The sequence below is a fragment of the Osmia bicornis genome, chromosome 13 (genome assembly GCF_907164935.1).
Source record: "Osmia bicornis bicornis chromosome 13, iOsmBic2.1, whole genome shotgun sequence".
NCBI classification, from domain to species: domain Eukaryota; kingdom Metazoa; phylum Arthropoda; class Insecta; order Hymenoptera; family Megachilidae; genus Osmia; species Osmia bicornis.
In genome coordinates, this window is record NC_060228.1 from 1,269,333 (window position 1) to 1,291,438 (window position 22,106).

General features: G+C 37.9%; 4 protein-coding genes and 1 long non-coding RNA gene across 7 annotated transcripts in view; 2 read left to right on the forward strand and 3 right to left on the reverse strand.

The window, feature by feature from the left end:
• Positions 1-42: 42 nt before the first annotated feature.
• On the reverse strand, positions 43-4,014 carry LOC114881766. Of its 3 annotated transcripts, none has more exons than XM_029198626.2 (10): positions 3,925-4,014; positions 2,545-3,417; positions 2,221-2,472; positions 1,887-2,160; positions 1,530-1,807; positions 1,309-1,452; positions 999-1,242; positions 777-919; positions 577-712; positions 43-496 (listed from the first exon to the last, which is right to left on the reverse strand). In XM_029198626.2, the coding sequence occupies exons 2-10, from the start codon at positions 3,385-3,387 to the stop codon at positions 315-317; spliced, it is 2,496 nt and encodes an 831-aa protein (XP_029054459.1). In that variant the 5' UTR covers positions 3,388-3,417; positions 3,925-4,014; the 3' UTR covers positions 43-314. The 3 variants fall into 3 exon arrangements, with proteins under 3 accessions (XP_029054459.1, XP_029054458.1, XP_029054457.1); XM_029198625.2 differs by lacking the exon at positions 3,925-4,014 and adding an exon at positions 3,793-3,884; XM_029198624.2 differs by lacking the exon at positions 3,925-4,014 and adding an exon at positions 3,607-3,697.
• Positions 4,015-4,097: 83 nt separating this feature from the next.
• LOC114881769 (TM2 domain-containing protein almondex) lies at positions 4,098-5,807 on the forward strand. Its single transcript, XM_029198630.2, has 6 exons — positions 4,098-4,187; positions 4,548-4,794; positions 4,879-4,946; positions 5,015-5,158; positions 5,232-5,497; positions 5,566-5,807. The coding sequence occupies exons 2-6, from the start codon at positions 4,704-4,706 to the stop codon at positions 5,699-5,701; spliced, it is 705 nt and encodes a 234-aa protein (XP_029054463.2). The 5' UTR covers positions 4,098-4,187; positions 4,548-4,703; the 3' UTR covers positions 5,702-5,807.
• A 47-nt stretch (positions 5,808-5,854) lies between these two features.
• LOC114881770 lies at positions 5,855-9,277 on the reverse strand. Its single transcript, XM_029198632.2, has 2 exons — positions 7,382-9,277; positions 5,855-5,943 (listed from the first exon to the last, which is right to left on the reverse strand). The coding sequence occupies exons 1-2, from the start codon at positions 8,098-8,100 to the stop codon at positions 5,934-5,936; spliced, it is 729 nt and encodes a 242-aa protein (XP_029054465.2). The 5' UTR covers positions 8,101-9,277; the 3' UTR covers positions 5,855-5,933.
• A 4,085-nt stretch (positions 9,278-13,362) lies between these two features.
• On the reverse strand, positions 13,363-14,415 carry LOC114871771. Its single transcript, XR_003788640.2, has 3 exons — positions 13,883-14,415; positions 13,623-13,798; positions 13,363-13,446 (listed from the first exon to the last, which is right to left on the reverse strand). It is a non-coding gene; the product is annotated as an uncharacterized LOC114871771 (long non-coding RNA).
• A 2,532-nt stretch (positions 14,416-16,947) lies between these two features.
• The window catches only part of LOC114871773 (thrombospondin type-1 domain-containing protein 4-like), a 47,767-nt gene continuing 42,608 nt past the window's right edge, over positions 16,948-22,106 (forward strand). The window contains exon 1 of the mRNA XM_029178108.2: positions 16,948-17,016. The gene's annotated coding sequence lies outside the window, so the exon portion shown is untranslated. The remainder of the gene's footprint in view (positions 17,017-22,106) is intronic.

The following is a 22,106-nucleotide window of genomic DNA, read 5'->3' on the forward strand; positions in this document are numbered from 1 at the left end:
ATTACGTTTACCATTCAAAAATAAAACATACAAGCCCCAATATTTTGTTAAAATTTTTTTTAATATATGGATTTATAAATATAACTGCATATAAAACGGAAATATTCTATTGAAATATATTTTAATTGTTAATATTCTCTTTGAATACAAACGTATTTCGTGTTAAAAATGTAAATTATTTCAATTCTGACCCTAATTGTTTTGCATAGTAAACGAACTATTGTAAATAACATTGTGCGGACCAGCCTGCTAATTAAATTTATTACAAATAAAAAAGGGGGCAGCCTGGATTTTATTAATTTTGATCAACAAGACTAGAGTAATGGTAATTGTTCAGCATTTAACAACTCGGAAGCAGCAGCAGAATCTGCACACATAACTAATGTAATTCCTGCTTGATAGGACGCAGGAATACGAATGTGAGTTGCACCATTAGTTACACTATTTGCTTGTCGCCTCTGGGACATTGCTTCGCGTACCATATTTACAACTTGCCCTAATAATGAAATATATTAAAATAATATTAACAATCCCAACGTACTAAGTTATGTCTCTGAAATAAGAAATTAAATATACCGAGAACGTTGAGCTTTCGCCACTTATGATCCATAGTAGCGAGTGGTGTTAGATCTGTATTAGGATTCCAGTGAGCTAAAACATCAGCTCTTCGTACTAATAAAATACTGGGACTTACAAGTTGATGCCAAACGTACTAAAATTCATTAAAATTTGTATTATTTAAATTATTTAAATTATTAATTTTAATTTTAACCAACCTGTTCAGGTAAACATTCTAATGGATTAGTTAAATATATTCCTGCTTGTCCTACACCAAATATCATTTGGTGATGCCAAGCATCCGGAATATCACACCCTTCTCCACAATGTTGTAAATTTAACGTTGCTATAGGTGCAGCACCTATGATACAATAAGGAAATATTTACATAAGAAGCAATTGAAGCACTGATACTTTGCATATTTTTTCCTAATCATTTACCTCTTGATATCCAATAATGTAACCAATGAGACAGAGAAATTTTCCTTTCCGGATAAAATGCAAAGAACTTTGTTATAACTGTACCATTCGTACTTGCAGCGATACCACGAGCCAAATCTCTGTGGGTCGATCCTGCCACCGATCGACTATATAAATATCGCGGTAATGGTGTGCCTGGTTCTCTTTGTCTAGTGTTTACACTTTTTACTAACGTTTCCAATGAAAACGATACGTTTAAAGCCAGCTATGAAATGTCATTAATTAGTTAAAGTTTTAAAATAGTATAAAAACTAGTTAATAGAACACATACTAAAGCGTTTATTGCGGAAGTAGCACCACAAGCGGAAGTTCCAATTTGTGTTACTTGCTTCACTGTAGCTTCTTGTTCACTCCATAGCATAACTTTTTCAACTGGTAAAAGGCCATCTAATCTTTCATTAGACAGTTCGTTTTCCTATAAATATAAAAATTTATGTAATTACCGCAATGCATTGTAAAACTCGATATGAAATTATAGTGAGTTATATTAACTAGATTCGAGTCACCGCTCTGATTAAATGCAGCTTGTTTATTGAGCATCAATTTCTTTGCCATCATGCGGTGATAAAGAGTCGAACTGAGATTCACTCTCCTAGAATTTAAATTTGAATTTTCTGGAACAGAAGCCGCTGAAGATTCAGCCCAAAGTTCTGAATCGGAATCTCTATTGTCACCGGGTGAAATAAGATCTCCGCTCGTATTATGATATCCGTAAGATTCTCGTAAGGGGCATCCTGTATTACGATGCATGCCAAGAGTTTCCCATTTTCCTATAGATTCATAGTTATACGTAGTGCTATAAACGAACGAAATATTTTTCTATAATAAATAGTAGTAGTAACAATGTACCAGTAGCACCACTCGTGCTTGGCATCCATGATGAAGGATAAGTTGGTTTTATACTTGGTTCTGGTGCAGGTTGGCTACTAGAACATTGCTGGGGTCCTGTATTATTCACATTTTGTACACTTTGTTTAGGATTTTGTGACGTAGTTGCAATTCCTTGTCTAGACACAACTTTACCACTACTTAAGTCATTTAATACTGGATCTGGATCTACATTATCTAGTGCTATATTCTGTATGTCTTCATTTATAGAGGCCAAATCGCTATCTCCTGTATCCTGTATTAAAGATGTTTAGATAAAAAATAATCTTACACCTTAACTAGAATTGTTCAATACCTGTTCGCAAGAAGGCCCAGGATCAAAATCCATTTCTAAAAAGTCCATCTCTGGACTTGATCTACCGCTATGATATTGTCCTTCTTCTTCGCGTTCTTCTACTTGTCTCTGATTTACTTCTTCCTTTTGAGCTAAATGAATCACGTCGTCATTTCCTTTGTATGTATAAATACAATAATCTTCTCCATCTGACATATCACCCTCATTTCCAGAACTTGAATCCCTCCTTTCGCTTGGTTCTCTTTGAATACTCTAGTTTAGAAAGTTGAAATTACTTCATAATACATTAATAAACACATTCTAATAGTAACTTATGAAACATACTTTTTGCAATCCACTTGGTCCTGCTACTTCTCTATTACCATTAATATTAGGTCTTAAGAAACAACATGTTCCTTGACTTGTGGAACCTATACTACCTCCTATATTGTTTAATACACACTTAGATCCATAGGATTTTGATGCCCAGGCACCATCCATTTCAGGACTTGAATCTGAACTGCACGACACTTTTGACGGACACTTCTCAATTCCAGAAATATAATCTACATTATTTTTCATATCAATATCTTCATTTGGTTTAATTCCTGATAAATTTGGTTGCATCGAAGAAGAAGCTAGTGCTGAATTGTTTAAATGTAAAACAGGATTTGACGCAGTGCCAGCATTATAAGAACAAGCATGATTTGTATGGGTATTGTTGATTTGATTGGAAGATAAATTTAAGTGCATCTGAGGTTTAGGCAAATTTAAAGCGCTGGTATTTAATACAGTCTTATGCTTCAATTGACTTGTAACAGTATTGTTCACAGTTTGAGGCTTGATATTATTAGTATTCAAAAACATGGAAGGTACACTCATGTTCAACATGCCATCATTTCTATCTTGGTCCATAGAATTAGTGAAATTGCATGTGCTAGCTTGAATGGATTTTGTACCATTAGCAAATGCAACTGAAGCCTTAGAAGACAAATGATTCTTGGCACTATTCTCATCTAGTTTATTATTTAACTTAAGTTGATTTCCACATAATTTGCTTTCAAGCTGTGTAACTTTAGATGATTTGGTTGTTTGATCAATTGATTGATTACCATTTTTCTTTAAATTTCCTTCTACTCTTGCTTCAGTTTTGTTTTGGTTATTACTTGTACCTTCTTCAGAATTCATATTATCTTTACTGTATAACTGGTATGTTATCTATTAAAAATTAAATAAGAATGATTTTTATCTCTCTATACCACAAGTTACCCATATACTAGATTAATATGTAATTAATTAAAAATTATTCAATGACTAATAAAATAATTGAAAGCTGTGTTAAATAGATATAGCATAACCGTCGCATGAAACTATGTATCATAAAAAAAGTGTTAACATGTTTTTTACCTCTAAATTATCTGTTCAACAGTTACACGATTACACGGATCGTATTAGTTTATTTTCAAACAAGCTTATATCACAAAGAACTAAACATGTCAGTTTCTGATTAATAGAATTAGAAAAAAATAAAGCACTTGTTTGCTTATATGTGGGCTGTTATGTCAAGCGGAAAGAATGCAAAACTTCACTAACATTTTCGCCCGTATTAGTTCCGGAAGTCAGCTGATTGTTAGAAACAAGTGTACGCACATATACGGAACCTCGTTATTTTAACGTTTTTTCGAAAAACTATTCGATCGTTCATAACAATAAATAGCAACGCACATTGTTCCAATTAACACGAACACAAGTGACTTGAAGAGGAAATCCTCACGACTTTTCTTCACATTAACAAGATTGTCAAGTTCTCTCAATATTTACAAAATATTAATGCACAAGTTGCATGTATAAATGCGTCTATGATTTGCCTGAAAGGAAATGTTATCTAGAAAGTCTCTCTTTTAAGTCAGAAGCAGTCAGAAGACATTGTAATATAGTACATACACGAACGATCTAGTCTTATAGTTCAAGGAAGATATCAACCAATCGTGAGGAGACATACATTTACTTGTATATTTAATAGTAGAGAAACTACTATATTTAATAGAAAATATTTCATACAATTCGTACACCGCTACTTAAGCATGATAAGGATAATATTTAAATTAGTAATGTATTTCACAAGAAAAAACGTTGCAATATGTTATAATTTTCTCGCGAAAAATGCATTTGTATATATATTATCTGAGAGTTTAGATAACGTCAATGAAATGAGTGCGAAAAATCTAACATCAGTGGTCCCTAGAATCACGTTGTTTTGTTTTGATTCGGATGGAATTTAATCATATCTACTCCCAATTTTTCTCGTACTATCCTTGAAGATTATAAAACTTTGTCTTTTAATTTAGGACGAATGAAATTTTGCCATACGCACGAATTTTTAATTCAAACTTCAAATGAACTAGTCGTGCGAATTATACGCTTTACTGCACGTAAATGAGTAGAAGGTTATTGAGTTTCCGTGTATATCGAGTGTCTATTCGATCAATGAAACACTATTCATAATGAATGTTGTACGAATTAACTCAAGAAATGTGATTTTCATTCTTTTGGCAATTTTGTCAATTACTGTAAAAGAGGTTCATTTGGGTTATGGTAAATTCAATTTAAACTTAGATGTTTTCACGAACAATTTTTTAATTAGAAGTTAATATTTTTCATGTAATAAATTTATTACAGATAGTGTGATTAATTATGCAATGAAAGAGGCCAATGTGAATTCCACGCCAGCATATAATAGTAAAAAGGTATAGTACTAAAATGATACAGTAGTAAAATATCAGAAAGGTATCTTAAATAATTGCAATCTTCATAGGAAGAAATTGCAAGATCGTGTCCAGGTGGTGTTGCTTGTTCAGAATTAAGTGGAGAATGTTTAAAATGTAGTTTAGATCCTAATTGTGTATACGGAGAAGTATATTTTGCTAACTGTTCCGTTTTGGAACACATTGATTGTGTTGTAAGTAATATAAAAATATGACATCATTTTATCTAATGTGTATTTAATACTAATTAGTACAATGAAATTTAAGGGTGAGCAGTTCTTCCAAAAAAAATATGTATGCCGTTATTGTTATCAAACGGAACACTGGGAGCATGAATGTCATCAAAAAAATTCTTGTAGCTCTGTAGCTTCTCCTCGACAGTATTATAGAACAAATTGTACAGTAAACGGTGATATATTGTGTTTAGGAAGACGTAAATTTATGAAAAATTTGTTATGCAATTGGACTGTAGGATATCGTTGGTCCACTGCTCTAATTTTAAGTATTACATTAGGAGGTTTTGGAGCTGACAGGTATATTTTATAAATGAAATATTAAATATCTATTAAAACTAGTTCACTTATTTTAGTATAAATTGCAGGTTTTATTTAGGTCATTGGCAAGAGGGAATTGGTAAATTGTTCAGTTTTGGAGGACTCGGAGTATGGACACTGATTGATGTAATACTCATTTCAATGAGATATTTAGGTCCAGCAGATGGATCATTGTATATTTAGAATTTACTATGTATAGATAATTTAATTTAATTTATTTCCTTGTATATGGAAAAAACATCCCTTTAATGTACAGTGCGGTTACAATTACAATAGTGTGTCACTACAACTTCTGGAGTTGGTAATACATTAACTGTGTTCAAGTAGTCTAACAAGATTATTTTTAAATAAAGTGGTCGATCCGGAGAAGAAATCAATACAATGGCAATAATGATTCGCTAAATAACATATGTGGTTAACAGAATCTGAAAAAGTTAAATTAATGTTATAAATACACAGGTAAAACATAGAAGTAATACGAAACGTCCTGTTTGGGACATAGAAATTCAACTTCTCGGGTAACTGCGGACATCGTATAGTGCCGTTGATTAACTAATACATATAGAACAGATCACATACTATCTGTCAATTTTCGAGTGAGTTCATGTTTAGTAGAGTCAGTATGGGCTTGGTTCTGAATTACCATCCCGTGACCCATTTTATATGCAGCAAATCTCAGATAATGTAAAATTTGTAGGACAAATGTGAGTTTTGCTAGTTCTTAATACAGTAAAACCTGGATAAATGCAACCAAGATTGGGACCCAGTGGTTGCATTTATCCAAGCGAGGTGTCGAATCTCGGGTTACACGCGACGACCAGCCAAGCGTGAACGTAGAAAGGGACAGACAGAGAGAGGTCCGATGATCAAAGGAAAGAGCCGAAACGTATCGGTGTGACTAATACTAATTGAAGTATAAAACTTTTTTATTTTTGACTTTTTTTTATTGAAACTTTTACTAACGCATTGGTGAAATTTTTCTGATTAAAATGGTACCAAACACGATATAGTTTCAATTATAATTACTTGCTAAAATTGATGTTAAAGGTTGGCGAAAAGCAACAGAGATCGAAATCAAAACCAGTCGCGGTGTCGGCTCTGGTTTCAAAGGTTTCATTTATCCAGGCAAAGTGTCGATTCTGGGCATTTAATGTTGCATTTATCCAAGCGAGGTGTCGATTCTGGGCATTTAATCTTGCATTTATCCAAGCGAGGTGTCGATTCTGGGCATTTAATGTTGCATTTATCCAAGCGAGGTGTCGATTCTGCGTCTGTACACATGTTTTGTATTCAGCCGACATGCCGATTCTGTGTCCGTACACATGTTTTCTATTCAGCCGACATGCCAATTCTGAGTCCGTACACATCTTTTATATTCAGCCGACATCATTTATGTTCAGTCGTGGTGTCAATTCTATGTTGTTTATTAGATTACTATTGTTTATAAATATAATTCAAATTATATCGTGTTTGGTGTCATTTTAATCAGAAAAATCTCACAAATGCGTTAGTAAAAGTTTCATTAAGAAAAAGTTAAAAATAAAAAAGTTTTATCGTTCAATTCGTATTAGTCACACCGATATTACGGTCCGATCATATTACACGGTTTCCTCGTCGAGCAGCTCGGTTCGCCTAGGCCCTAGGGGGATCCCCCCAAGTGGAGGGGATAGCGATGTTGCACTTATCCAAGCATTCATTCGTTGCATTTATCCAGGTTTTACTGTAGTAAGAAACAGAATTAGGATACTTGATTAAAACTAAGTTTTATTAAATTTTATTAAATCACATCTCATACACCATAATAGCTCTAGCATGTAAATTTAACGTCTAACCTTAACTTCTGACATTTGCCTCTCTACTCACATGGAAGCTAAAACCTGTTCCAAATCTGGATCACCGACCCTCGCTCGCCGAACATACTCCAGAGCTTTTAGTCTAGCTGCCTCAGCAAATGGAGCAGGTTTATTATTCTTCAGTAGAAGACCCCAGTGTCTGCATATATTCATTTGGTACACCTCTACCAGAGTAGTGGAACTGAAAGAGGCTTTAAGAAACTGTGCAAGATGTTTTAGTTTTGTCCTCTGGCCCTCTGGATGAAGAACATAGTCTCTGGCAACAGACACTGCGAACAATATAGATTGGAATACTTTCAAATTGGATGGTATACAGAAAGCCATCATAGGAGCAAATATGGCACGGGGTATCTCCAGATCCCCAAAAATCATTGAGGGTTCAAAGATGCTCTGCACATGTCTTTGAAGGAAAAGTCGTACAGTCACCATTGGGAAACAAGCTGCTATACGTCGAACAGTGATGATCTCTGAATTTAAGGAAACACCTGGCTTTATTTTTGCCGTGTTGATACCATATTTGTACTTTAGAATGTTGAAAGGATGGGATGCTTTATTGGTGAGGAACATCCAGCAGACAAATTCGATGTCACGATGGAAAGGCTCGTTGGTTGTGTAGACCAAGACTGAGCGTCCCTGATCTACATCCATGACTTCACCAGATACTGACTCCAAAAAATCAGGAGAAGCTTTGATGTTCTGAGCCATCTCCTTATGCTTTTGAAATAGCATGCTCAACGTTTGCCATGGGTTGAACCCCTCATATATTTACATCAGGTCCGCCGGCAGATTCGGGCGAGCCTTTTCTGTTTTCAGATATGTTGTAGCACCCATAAATTTCATCTCCGACATCATATTAGCCTTGTGAGCAGCAAAATCCATTGAGGTAATAAGGTCCCAGCCACCCTTATAGCCTAACCTGGGCATAGCAGATTCTGTCGGATTCCTGTTATAAGGTTTTGTACTGTAAGGAATTCTGACGTCACGTGGTAGAGAATCAGCGTAATTACCCAGATAGCAATTTGCATACAGATTGGCAGCAGATCTGATTGAATCTGTCTACAAATCCGTAGCCATCTGTTTCCGCATTTGGCTGCGTTTCTGCAAACAGAACCTGCCGACAGAATCATATAGCAAATTGGCGTCAGAAACCGAGCAGATCTTGCTAACATAATCTGTTGCCAAATTGGCGGCAGAAACAAAAAACAGAGTCTGCGCGCAGAAAGGCAGCAGATCCTGCAACTTCATTGTTCCCTTTAAAATTTAAATGGCTGAAGTTGCAGGATCTGCTGCCAATCTGCCGCAAATCTGCCATCACAGTCTGCGCGCAGACTCTGTTCTGTTTCTGCCTCCAATTTGGCAACAGGTTATGTTAGCAGGATCTGCTCGGTTTCTGACGCCAATCTGCTGTATGATTCTGTCGGCAGGTTCTGTTTGCAGAAACGCAGCCAAATGCGGAAACAGATGGCTACGGATTTGTAGACAGATTCTAGCAGAGTCTGCTGCCAATCTGCATGCAAATTGCTATCTGGGTGCTTTGTTCTCCATTCTTCTTTTACCAGGGCTCTTATTGAATTGTCGCAAGCAGTGACAACTGAGCTAAGATGGCACAAGGGTCTAGTTAAACAACCTGGTCAAATGATTTCAGTGTGGATGATACAGTCAGGATTGATTGATTTTCTCTGCCAACTCTGCCTCTCTTACAATAGATCTGAGCTTTTTAGTTTACGTCTCTTGACTATCAATACAAGCACTACTGTTTATACGCAGATTGCCAAGCCATGCTGAGCCATGCCAAGCTTACTTAGACCAGCTTGTTTGCATTTTGAAACAATTGAATAACGCGGCGACAAATTTTGCGGGAACATGACGTCACGATATCTTTAGTTGTGTATGTTAAGAAGCGACATCAGCGCCGCCTGGATTTTCAGCGCTGAGTTAAAATTTACATGAAATCCACAAGAGTAAAGTTTGGAGGGAGCGTCGAGGCAGAACTCCGAATCCCGCGTCGGTAAAACAGTCAACGTTTCATCGAAAATTAGGCTGAACAGAAACTGATTTCAGCGCTACCTCAGTTATTGCATCCAACTAACGGCATGCTATTCTACGTCCCTCTTCGCATACACCTAAATGACACACGGATGCTACGATAGCTATGTACAGTATAGACTCGTTACAGTATTGCCACGAAATAAGCAAGTAGCTCGGGACCGAACCGTTGCTTATTTCGAAGGAGGTTGCTGTTCGGCTTGACTTTGTTCTCGAAACGGGACGATAGAGAATGCGAGAAACGAGTGAGAGATCCGAGGTAGCAGCAAATCATAAAGTGATCGGCAGAGCAGCGATGTTATTTTTTGAACAAGGATAGAATCTAGCATGCCCTTTCGTTCTCGCACTATGCGTTTCCGAAGGCATGTAGAATCAAATGAACGAAACATGCTCCAATTTACTAATTGCGTGTTACACTCCCTCTTTATTTGGGGTAAACTTTACCTCAGGGGCCCAAAAATTATGGCCTTTTTTTTTACCTTCTTGAAGTATTTTACGTATAGAATCTAAAAATCCTAGTTTTAAGGCGCGGAATTCATTGGTTCAGAAGTTATACGTGTGTAAAAGTGAGCGTTTTTAGCGTATAACGGGTGTGTTGTACTCCGGTGTTAACCCTTACCCTGACCATAACCCTAACCCTAACCCTAACCCTAGCCAGTGACTATAGATAGTAGAAGACTGGACATGCCTTTGTTCTCAAAGGCTCGTGAATTTGTGCCTCGAGAACGAGCGCCATCTGCTCTATCCTAATATAAAAATGTGAAACACTTCGCACTATAACAGTCTAATACGCGTTGACGATAACAGAAGATTGCTTCGGTACCCAGGATTGTACCCTTTTGCTTACAGCCTTCAGCTCAGCGTTGCCATATCTCAGTAGACAAAGAAAGAGAATACACGCAACGAGATAAAATGAGATAGATACATGTCAAAGGTATGCCGCAAGATATCTTATTTTGTCGAGCTATGCTCGAGTTAATTCCTAGAAAAAAAAACGTTATCCTGCAAACGAGAATTCAACTGCTGGCTCCTAATAAAGCATTACGATTGAGCATGTGCTATCGTGTGTTCACTTGCCATTACTGAAATATTACGGCATAGTAATGAATTAAAGTGAAACACCGTATATGTCATATAAACAAATGTTATAATGTAATCATCTGATATACTATCATCAAATGGTTTCAACAATTTTTTAATATGTTCTGAATCACTTTTTTCTTATACATGATTTACGGACAGTTCTAGAAATTGAATAAAAATATTATCAATGTAAAAAAAATTAATGTCTACAGAGGGATTTGAACCTGGTACAAAACCGTCAGACCTTAGCACTCTGATACATTGCCTCAGGACTACTAACACTATCGAAAATATGTACTTACTTTAATTTCCTTCATTTTCTATGCTCGTTTGTTGCATTTATAAATATTAAAGATTGCATAAAACACTTATTTGATAAAGAATGAAATTTCTGTATATACGTATGTATTCTTATATCTTTTCTTAAAGACGTACGGATATAATATAGCATTTACATATTAAAAAAGAAAAATTCTCCTCCCTTTTGTTTAAATACTTCACAAATTAATAATTATCAAGCTTTCATTTTTTTAAGAGGTTACACACTAATTAAAAATAAAATTGTCTCCGTGGGATTCGAACTCGACCTTCTGGTTGTGACTTCTGCATTCATCGTCAGATTGCTCGGGACTCGCGTCAGAATACGTGAATTGATGGCGGAGAGCACCGAAGCGATAGCGCACACGGATGGAAGCAGATATATGCTTGTGTGTGAAGTGCGAATACTAGTTGCAATACATATGGAAACAGATGTGGCAACATTGCAGTCATACTATATGTGCGTGCGTCTCTTCACCTTACCGTAATCGATAAGGTAGTTGTATCAGTGAGGTATGGTAACAGAAGAACTGCCAAAACAGGCACGACTGTTATACCGACTGTGGAAACCTCTCTTCATACTGGGGCGTGCTCGCCCCAGAAATGGCCACCCTTCGGTAACAAAGGCATTCTACTATCTATAGTCACTGCCCTAGCAATAGTAAAATATGCCAATTATAATAGAAATCGAATGAAAACTAAGTTTAGACTAATTTACCTACAAATTCTGTTTTACCGTCGGCGACTCCCCTCATTGGACGTGATTGGACGGTAACAGGCTACAAGTCAATATGGCGTCGAAATAACCCGTAAAATACTCTAAAAACGCTCACTTTTACACACGTATAACTTCTGAACCGATGGATTCCGCGCCTTAAAACTAGGATTTTTAGATTATACTCGTAAAATACTTTAAGAAGGTAAAAAAAAGGCCATAATTTTTGGGCCCCTGAGGTAAATTCAGCCATTTGCTCTCTCCTAGTATAAAAATATGAAACACTTTGCACACCGACGAGATCCTGTTACATGCCTTTGTTATTGCACCAACGAGAGACTGTTATAATCTTTCGTCGGTGCTTTGCACCACAATAGTCTGATACACATTGACAGTAACAGTAGATTATCTCGATACCAACAACTGTATTCAGCGGTGCCATATCTCAATAACCACCGACGAAAGATTATAACAGTCTCTCGTTGGTGCAATAACAAAGGCATGTCCAGTCTTGTTGGATCTATAGTCTATAGTCGTTGCAAGCAGTTTATTAGAACTGACATTACCACCTCGATAAAATCGCTAGATAAGAATGCTTATTTTTATATTTGATAATTTGTTTACAAATTAAAACGTTTATTATAATTTAATTGCAAAATCAAATCGCCCATAAAAAGTACTTGAGTACTTATTTACTTACGCGACAACTTACCGACTACCAAGGGGTCAATTGATAAGTCGGCAACTTATCGACTGGCGGGGCATTGATCGATACATCAGCAAGTACTGTTCACAAGATACTACGCACACATCGACTGACCCCCTAGTTTTTATACACGAGCTTGATTAGTAAGTAGATGTGATCACTTCCATCAATCATACATCACGACCGAAAGTACGTGTGAGCTGAGGTGAGCCGTGACCAATCAGATTGCGTTATTCTTATGAGACTTCTTGTGATCGGTGGACAGTAGTGTTCCCTTGTTTCGAACACATAGGCCCGAGAGGGGCCACAGGTGTTTATAATAAAAAATCGGTCAGTAAGCTGTTGAGTAGTTTATGCCATTTTTGTATAGATGGCGGAAGGATCAAATTTTTAAGTACTTAATTTATGGCGGTCTTTTTAAAATACAAGTTTGTGAATAGGAGTTTGTCAAACAATCATCTTAATAATTTATCGGTCTTATGCTGATTTTGATTAATTTCTAAAAAATAGAATCAAGGTGAGTCAAAATTGTGTCCTTACAGTTGCCAGTGCGAGGAGTAGTGAAACCAACTGTGTTCTCTAGATGCAGACCTAACCTCATCTGGAGGTCTCTAGCACCCCGAAAAGCTATAAGTAATTTCACTTTCACGCCACCGTCCGACCACTTGCAACTATGGTAAAAAGTTTTGAAGTTTAGGAGTGTTATCCTTAGGGCATTGTAATAACGCTGTCACTAAAGAAGATACTGCTGATTTCATCTGGTAACAGAATGTAGGACAATGATCCCGCTAGTAGTGATAGTTGGTAATATTTACTTTTGTCTAAAAATCACTTGATTTTTAAATAAACGTTAGATGCCAGTAGAGGTACCATATCTAAGGCGAGAAATAATACAACAAATTAAAAATAAGTCCAGTTTGCCGAGTCCAATATAATGATAGAATATTTCCATCTGATTACTTACGAACAGTACTATGTCCTTTATTTCTATTCTTTACAAATTAAACAGTTATAACACTTTTATTAATAAGAAAGGAAACGTAATTAAAGGAGTGGTTTAATTACATATAAAAGAATGATAATGTATTTTATTTGAAAAACAACATTACAATCTATTATAAATGTACATGTAACTTTTATACCCCTTATATATCATTGTTTATTACCGATGCCATCCAAAATAGAACCACCTTTTTCTTCTCAGATCCTAGATAAAATATTAACATAATGGAATGATAGTCAATACTACAATATATATGTATACAATGTTGCTGTATTCATTGACTGGCATTAGCGTCGGTATTGTGACTATGATGCCAGTCGAATGGGATTATCAGCGTGGAACGTGCACGAACAAAATCTTTCTAATAACACTTCACGCACCGAAGAATGCCACAGCTATCGAGAAGCGATTCATCTCAATCATGTCACAGGCATCGTGTCTGATTTACGCCCGTAGGGTTCATCGTGGCGTTCAAACTATTCCCTCCTTTTCCATGTGTCACTTCCCTATTCTTCTTTTCCCTGCGTTTTCATGGGGTGTACCTTATGATGCCTATCTTGTGAACAGATCGATTTCTACGTTAATCACAATCAAATTAGCCTGATCTTGTTGAGTATGATTTATCGAAGCACAATCGTACTTAGGTACGCATCGGATCGTTGTTAATCAAACGTAGAAAACATAAATTCAAACGATTAAATTCAAACGTTGGATAGAAGGTGTGCTAGTTTTACTTTCTATCTTAAGATCTAGTCAACGATTTCGTAACCGCCAAAAAATGCGTGGGTGCGGATGAGCGTGCTCGTGGTCATTCGTGGACCCGGTATCATTGTCAACTGTCAGCTGACAGAGCACAGGATGCGCCTTTTCCGTTCGGAAAGAGTTACATTCGCCACTCCCAGCCCATAGAATTGCGTTCAATCGTCCATCGATTGAACGCGAGCATATCGTGGCCCGCTATACTTATCGATTCGCTATCGTCGCGTATCTTTCCGCGCGACGTTCTCTTCGAAAAATGATCCTTCTTCCAGCGATTTGCCCGTCAAATAATTCTTCCGGACGCTGCAGGCCTCGCGATTACGACTCTTACACCGGTTCATCGTGCCTGCCTTCGTATCGAGTGACGTAACGTTACCGAAAAAGCGATTTATAGCATCGTATTCGACCGATAATTCGATTGTTCGAAGATGCACCACCGGCGATGCGGATGATACTACTAGTATCTGTATCAAATCTGTATAATATAGGGGTAGTTATTAAATTTTTTTTTAATCGCGTTAATCGTCGCAATTCTTTAACGAGTGTCTGCCCTTTGTTTAACACACTTACTACACGGCAACCCGGTGTGGGGGATTCATTGAAGGACTCCTCGATTTCATTAGGACCGAGGCGACGCGACGCACCCAGCTTTCGCTCAGAAAAAGAAATCCTAATGCCCTGGTTTATGTGACGCAACATCCGGTCTTTTGGCGTTTCGAACACATCGCGTGTACGTGCATCTATACCGTTTCCATTGTGGCCGATTTTGATTCTACTCCCCGGAAAATCCGTCCTTTGTGCAGTGGTGTATCGGTTTTTCTTCCTCGACCAATGTAGAGAAAAAAAAGAAAGGTCGGTAGCTGTACACAGAAGAGCGCAAATATTTCGTGAATTCAACGGATCGTATCTTTCAATGGGATCCCCTGGTGATACATATTTGTAGCAAACTTCGAGTCGCGAAGCTTTTTTTCTAATACCCATACTCGTTTTCAGACACGGTACGCTGTGTTCATTGTGAAGGGTGACGGTGAGCCGTATTGTCGATGGAAACTCGCCTTTTTATACCTTTACACGTGCATCCCGTAGGGGAGAGAATTCTTCCTGGTACCTGGCACGCTGTGAAAGGTTTAAGGAACGCTTTCTGAAGTTTATCCAGGCGGTCAGGATGGGAGGTGCACTCTCGTCTCTTCGAGACGATTCTTTTGTCGTCGAAGGATTTGTCAGCACGGTTGAAAAACGTTCGGTGTTGTCGAACAGGGGGACGAGGGCAGAGAAATCTGAGGGCGACACGTAAAATCACGTTACCGAGAAATCGTCTTCGGTAATCCTCCCACGCTTGCGATTTCTTTAGACTTACTACAGCTCAAGCTTTTTATTCGAATGATTCGAGTTAATTCGTAAGTAGAAAGACTTAAGTAGAATAGGAAGAGAAGTGCGGTTGAATATCTGACAAGATGTTTGACGATAGCGTAGCTATTTTACTTCAACGATTGCAGTTCTGGTTGGCGCACGATGGGATTCCCGCAGATTCCCGTAGCGATGGTAAGCGATGTAATTGACGCGAGTAATTATGAAGCCCTCAAAAAGTACACCCACCGAAGGATCCACTCGGCACGTCTAATTATGTAAATCGCGATCGAGTCGTAAATTAATTAGCTTCGCCGACTAATTGAAGGCACCCGGACTGACTGGCTTGATCGATCGCGAGTCGACGGCCTCCAATGGAGAGTCGCGAGCTCATCGTTCCCGACCCTCGGGAACTTTTCATCGTTGCACATCCATCCAGATGGATTTCACCTTTGATTCCCTGCGATACTCTGGTAATTAATCCTTTCGCTGTGAACGGCGTACATACATGTACGTTCTCGGCAAACGATATTAATTGGCAAAGAAAATGTGTAGGTATCGTGGACGATTTTCGATCGACATACGAGACAAGTAAGTTAGTGCGAAGAGAGCATAGAAACTTATCTATGGTGTAATCAGCGATAAGATTGTCAAAGTACTGATAACTAAATTTAAAGATTAGACTATGTTACGCTTTTGGAGGAAAAGTTTGTACAGGGAAGGAAGAGAAAAATGGCAAGGGAATGGGAACAGTGTCTTTTAAGTTGTCGCTATTGGAGCGTGATAGGCGTCGTATACTGCATGGGTAACCATAATCACTGTTATTTCATCGTGAACGGTAATGCTCCGACTTAAAGCCGCTCTACTTGTACGTATTACCCGGACAAAAGCAACACGGACCGCGTCCCCGGGCAATCATCGTTCCCAAGCGTCATTACGAAATTGCTTTGGCAAATGAAATGCACGGTTATGAGTGCGTACCAGCGATCCTTTTTAAATTGAGATTTATTGGAAAATCGAGCGTACGCTTTCCGGTGTATTCATAAACAGGTCCGAGCTACTTTTGCATCGAGTTACACGTCGCGTTACTCGACAGGGAGCATCGTACCGTTTCGTGTTTCTTACAAAATTGCTTCGATTTTTCCACGGTACTTCCTACTATTTGTCTTCGTACGCTTACGGGCGATTTTTGATCGAAAGAAAGAGACGGAGATACATAAATAATCGAGGATGCTTCGATTATTGATGGGAAGGGATTGCATCTTCTTACGTACTTTCTCAAGCGAAATACCTATAATTTTGATTCTTAAATGAGGAAAGTACTTGAAACTTTGTTGCACATTTTACGAAGTTAGTTACTTTGTAATTTCACAATTAGTTATTTAGGATAAGGTAGCCAAGTTGGAAGTTGGAAAGCTTTGCAGTATCTGCGGTAGCTTTGCAATCTATTATACATCGTTTTTTTCGAATAAACCGTGTCTTTCGAGAGGCTGGTATCTTCTCTGGATAACGTACTATTGCGGTTACTGTACGGTTCTGATATCTGGTTACATAGCGGAATCTTGGTTGAGTTTAGAACGCGATGGATGCAGCAGTAGCTAACAGCCAGAGCTGGGCTATATTGATTTGCTTCGATACAAGGCATCGCGTTCAACATCGTGTACCTATGTAAGTACATACGCGCGTTGAGAGGATAATGGCGAGGGTTATTTGTTGAAGCAAGCTTTTTCGATGAGGCCTACAAGTTGGCATGATAAACGCGTAAACATTAGCCTTCTGTCGCTTTTTAACTCGTTCCTTCGTTTCGACGAGAATCACGATAACCGAATTTATTGATCGTTACCTTTCGTGATGAGCTTTCGCGTTACATTATGGTAGAACTTAGTCTTTTTGCATTTTATTCTTGCCGAACGAATACCGACAAGTTTCATATTGTAGATCATAGTAAGAACGAGGCGATGTTTGGTGAATTTTGGAGAAAATCGTAGCGCAGCAGTCTCAGGAGAGCACAGATAACACGGTTGTAACAACGTTGCTATCTGAACAGCGTGTCGTGCTAATTCGTTAATGGGACATCCTGACTGGTACGCATTTTAATCAGTTTTCAGTATACTGATAACAGGCTATTATTAAGTGGCCTTCGAAAGAATAGTCGCCGTGTGGTTCATCGTACGATTTTATCGTCGTGGTATGAACGATCGCTCCTCAGTAATGAAAAAAAAAAATAAAAAAGAATGGTGGGCAGCTTTCCAAATTCACGGATTGAGGTACAGCGCAGCGAAATGAAGTTTGTTCGCACGTTATGTTCGTTCAACTTGCTCTCAAAATGAATTTACGAGGCCATAATCGCCAATTGAGATGAGTACTTGTTGCATGCAATCGGCTCGACTAACGATGAGACCTTGTGGCGAAGCGTTGCACTCTCCTCACGTTAGGAACCGCATAACAGACGGCGCGGTGTATATCGTTCGTTGCAAAATTATTAAATTACACAAAAATTATCCTGACAATCAGTTTGCTTTGATGGTCAAGTTTACGCGATAAGTATCGATGGGACGATCTGTTTATTTTCGTTACTTTATTCGCAGAAGAAAAACGATTGATCTTTCAATAAAAATCATCGGCTGTTTCCGAACGGCCCCACCAAAATTGGGAATTCGGTTTCGGTATATAACCTAAATTGACAGAGATGGATGTCTTACCGTTTTCGAGATATCGTGGTAAGGTTAGGTTAGAGCAGGTTAGGTTTTGTGCATGCGCAGTATCGAATAGCGCATGCGCAGTATTGAATAGCGCATGCTCAGTATCGAATGGCGCATACGTAGTCCCAAAATTGTACAAAAACTTATTACCACGATATCTCAAAAACGGTAAGACATCCAGTCCTGAAACCAATTTTAATCGGTTTCTGGTAGTCAATTTAGGTTATATATCGAACCTGAGTTCTCAATTTTGGTGGGGCCATTCGGAAACTTATCCAAATCAAGTACGTAAGGAAGGAACGAAAGGAAGAATCAAGTAAAACGTAATGACGTTTGCAACAGCCTATAACAGGACGAATTCAGCATCGATGACGCAGACACGATTATGCCAGCTCATTGGCAGCGTCAAGATTAGTGTGTCTTAGTTCGGACATCAAATGAGAAAGTTTCGAAGCGTGTCTGCTTTATGTAAAAATGGCCGGCACGATCGAGACCGAGATTGTATACATCTGTGGATTACACTGTCCAACAAATTTAAACTTTTTCTCTGTTTTCCAATAGCCACTGGGTGATCATTGTAGAGCTTCTCGTCCTGAACACGAATCCGAAAACCGAAGTGCTCTATCACCCTCAGTTCTCGAAAAACACGAGTTTTTGTAAAAACATGTAGTTTGGGGGGAAAATGACCTATTACGCGGAAACTAAAAACGCTAGAACATTCGGATTGGTCTCATAAGATAGAGGAGAGTTTCCCGAATACATTGATGTATATAGTTATTATATTACATGGTTCTGAATAGATGAAAATGTCGATGAAAGTTAAAAAAATAGCCGGCGCACGTATTTCCTACGTATTACTTTTGTATTTTTAAGAAAAGTTTTTTATCTAGCGCGAATTCTTTATACAGTACCGAATTCTGCAGACATTTCCGAAGAAGAAACTATACGGGGTAAGTATTGGAGCAGTATGCAATTCGAGTAAATCGAAAAAATATCTGCCGGTGACACGCGCACGGCGTTTTGCCGCCAGGCGGCCATAGCTCGCTTTCTTCGCCTAGTCAGTGCCGTAGCTACGCGTAATCAACACTAATGGTGGGGTTTAATATACATTCACTTTTTATATCTATAATGTTTGATTTTTTTTTGCTATTATTATTATTGCTGGACTTTGATGAAGGACAACAAAGATATTACGTACAAACGTAAAGCAAGACGAAAATATTTTTAAGTTCGTTTACTGCAGGTAATTCTTTATCTTATACATTTTATTCTTTCTATATCATAAACAAATTTCAAAACTGTCTTCAATCGAGTGTCGATTGATAAAGTCGTAATGCTCGTCAATCGATTTTTAAATTTTAAATTAAAGTATTTTATCATTTTATTGTTGGTATCTAACAATAATAATGAATAACAACAAAAGAGAAATAATAATTATGAAATAATAATAATAGCAAAAAAAAATCAAACATTATAGAGATAAAAGGTGAATGTATATTAAACGGCACCATTAGTGTTGATTACGCGTAGCTACGGCACTGACTAGGCGAAGAGAGTGAGCTATGGCCGCCTGGCGGCAAAACGCCGTGCGCGTGTCACCGGCAGATATTTTTTCGATTTACTCGAATTGCATACTGCTCCAATACTTACCCGATATAGTTTCTTCTTCGGAAATGTCTACAGAATTCGGTACTGTATAGAGAATTCGCGCTAGATAAAAAGCTTTTCTTAAAAATACAAAAGTAATACGTAGGAAGTACGTGCGCCGGCTATTTTTTAAACTTTCATCGACATTTTCATCTATTCAGAACCATGTAATATAATAACTATATACATCAATGTATTCGGGAAACTCTCCTCTATCTTATGAGACCAATCCGAATGTTCTAGCGTTTTCAGTTTCCGCGTAATAGTTTATTTTCCACCCAAAATACAAGTTTTTGTAAAAACTCATGTTTTTCGAAAACTGAGGGTGATAGAGCAATTCGGTTTTCGGATTCGTGTTCAAGACGAGAAGCTCTACAACGATCATCCAATGGCTCTTGGAAAACAAAATTCGTGTTGGACAATGTTATCAATTCGAATGTTTACGCGACTGCATTTTCATTTGTCCGACGACGTGGGACGATTTTTTTCCATTGCTCGAGAGAGCTTTTAGTCCTGCTCGAAAGTCTCGTTCATTTTCGTAACAAACTAAAGAGGGTCACAAACTTAAAAAGGAATTATTATGCTTCTAACCAGTGAATCCTTCGAAACTGATGCATTCTTTATTCTACTCGATATCGCAAGCTGTACATTCCTCGATGTATGTATCTTCGAAGAACGTATTAAGACCTCCACTTGACTTCCTCCCTTCTATTTTTATGTTTTGTAACGAGACGATTGACTGGAAGCTACGAACAAGACTACATACACAGGTGCATATACACGCACATGCCGGTACATGTAAGTACTTGGATCTGCCAGTTTTCTGAGGAAAAGTTTGACAAAGGAACCGGTCGAAACAGACCACACACATGGTCAGTCGTATGTTTCCAATAGAATCGTTATTTTTTAACAATTCTATGGTAACTGACAAGTGTGAATAGGAAGGAAAATGTAGGAAAACGAGGACATTGAAAAGGATATTTCGAGCGTACACAATTAGCCTATTTGTCTGGTGATAGGGGTAACGTTATCCCCTGTATCGTGGAACGATTCTTCGAAGATGGTGAAAGCTCGAGAAGGATGAAATTCGACAGGAAGGCGGTTCTCGCCAGGATATTTGAATAACAAAGTGTTTGCTGGTCGTTGTTACGTGAAATCATGGAAATTTTACACCGAGGCGAGGTCAACGAAGGGAAAATAAAAATAAAAGATAAAAATAAAAATGTAAAGTACTGTAACAGATGGAAGTGGGGGTGAAAGAAGAAAGTTGCGTCGGTGCATTATGACGCCCCCGATGTTAAGATTGCTCGAGTGTACGCAGATCCGATCGGATCGGGATACGTACCATGTATTATAATCTTGTGGAAGGGCTGTTAGCCGATAAATTCTTCATCTAGCTGGAACCACTTACAAAAGGGAACACCTTTTCGTGATTGCATGCTTACGGCATGTGAAATAGTGTCCAAATTATAGGTCACACGGCGTATAATTCGACGAAACGTTGAACAGGGGTCGTGCTTTGCCAAAAAGGAAGAACGACAAAAAGAAAGGGACGAAGAAGGGAAGTAACGAATCATAAAACAGAGGACCTATTTCGTAGATACGCGAGACAGATGCGTTTATTTCTTTCTTATTTCGGTCGATCGATAACTCAATAACGACCATACTCAATGAACAATTAGATAAACTGTTAATTACAGGAGGGATCGTCAATTAAGGCTTTTGGTTAAACTTGGTCTATCTGCTCTCATTGTTAGATTAACGAAGAGAAAATGACAAATAACGAACAATACTAATCATAGCTAATAGTAATAAAAATTTGCCTTAAAAATAAAGAATAAATATTTTTCATAGGTACCATAGACTCATTTATTATTGTAAGTTTCATTAGTTACTTAAGTCTTCACCTGTAACTCTGATACACAAGACGTACACTCACCGTTCATAGATTTCTCTCAATGAGGTTAATGAGAGTCGTAGCTAGTCAGTTTTTCTTCAAGTTTCACTGTCACCTGTGATACAGAGCTAGCGATAGTTGAAACGACGTAGCACAGAAGCAAAGAACGATCGAATCAAAGTTACAACGCTGTCAAGTGATGGTTTGAATAATTATTACAGTAAAGACCCTTCAAACCTCTGTCTTCTCGTTTAATTTTACATTGGAACAAATTTGTTCACAATGTACGCGTATCAGACTTTCACGATCGTGAACGCAATAAAATGCAATTAATAAATTGACGCGTGGTCGTTTCGCAAGCTTGACTTTTAAACATCTGCATTCTTTCTCACGTGGAACGCGCTGAATTCTTGTGATCTTTATTATTGCTCGTCTATCGAGGGAGCAACGTAACCTGATTCTAAAATAGTTAAAATTTACTTTAGATCGTATACAAACGTACGTACATATAA

Coding starts and splice junctions, on each gene's coding strand:
- LOC114881766 (XM_029198626.2), bottom strand. CDS start 3,387: ATGAATTCTGAAGAAGGTACAAGTAATAACCAAAACAAAACTGAAGCA. Junction 2,473..2,544: donor GACCAAGTGGATTGCAAAAA/GTATGTTTCATA, acceptor TTTCTAAACTAG/AGTATTCAAAGAGAACCAAG. Junction 2,161..2,220: donor CTGGGCCTTCTTGCGAACAG/GTATTGAACAAT, acceptor TCTTTAATACAG/GATACAGGAGATAGCGATTT.
- LOC114881769 (XM_029198630.2), top strand. CDS start 4,704: ATGAATGTTGTACGAATTAACTCAAGAAATGTGATTTTCATTCTTTTG. Junction 4,795..4,878: donor AGAGGTTCATTTGGGTTATG/GTAAATTCAATT, acceptor AATTTATTACAG/ATAGTGTGATTAATTATGCA. Junction 5,498..5,565: donor GGAGGTTTTGGAGCTGACAG/GTATATTTTATA, acceptor TATAAATTGCAG/GTTTTATTTAGGTCATTGGC.
- LOC114881770 (XM_029198632.2), bottom strand. CDS start 8,100: ATGCTATTTCAAAAGCATAAGGAGATGGCTCAGAACATCAAAGCTTCT.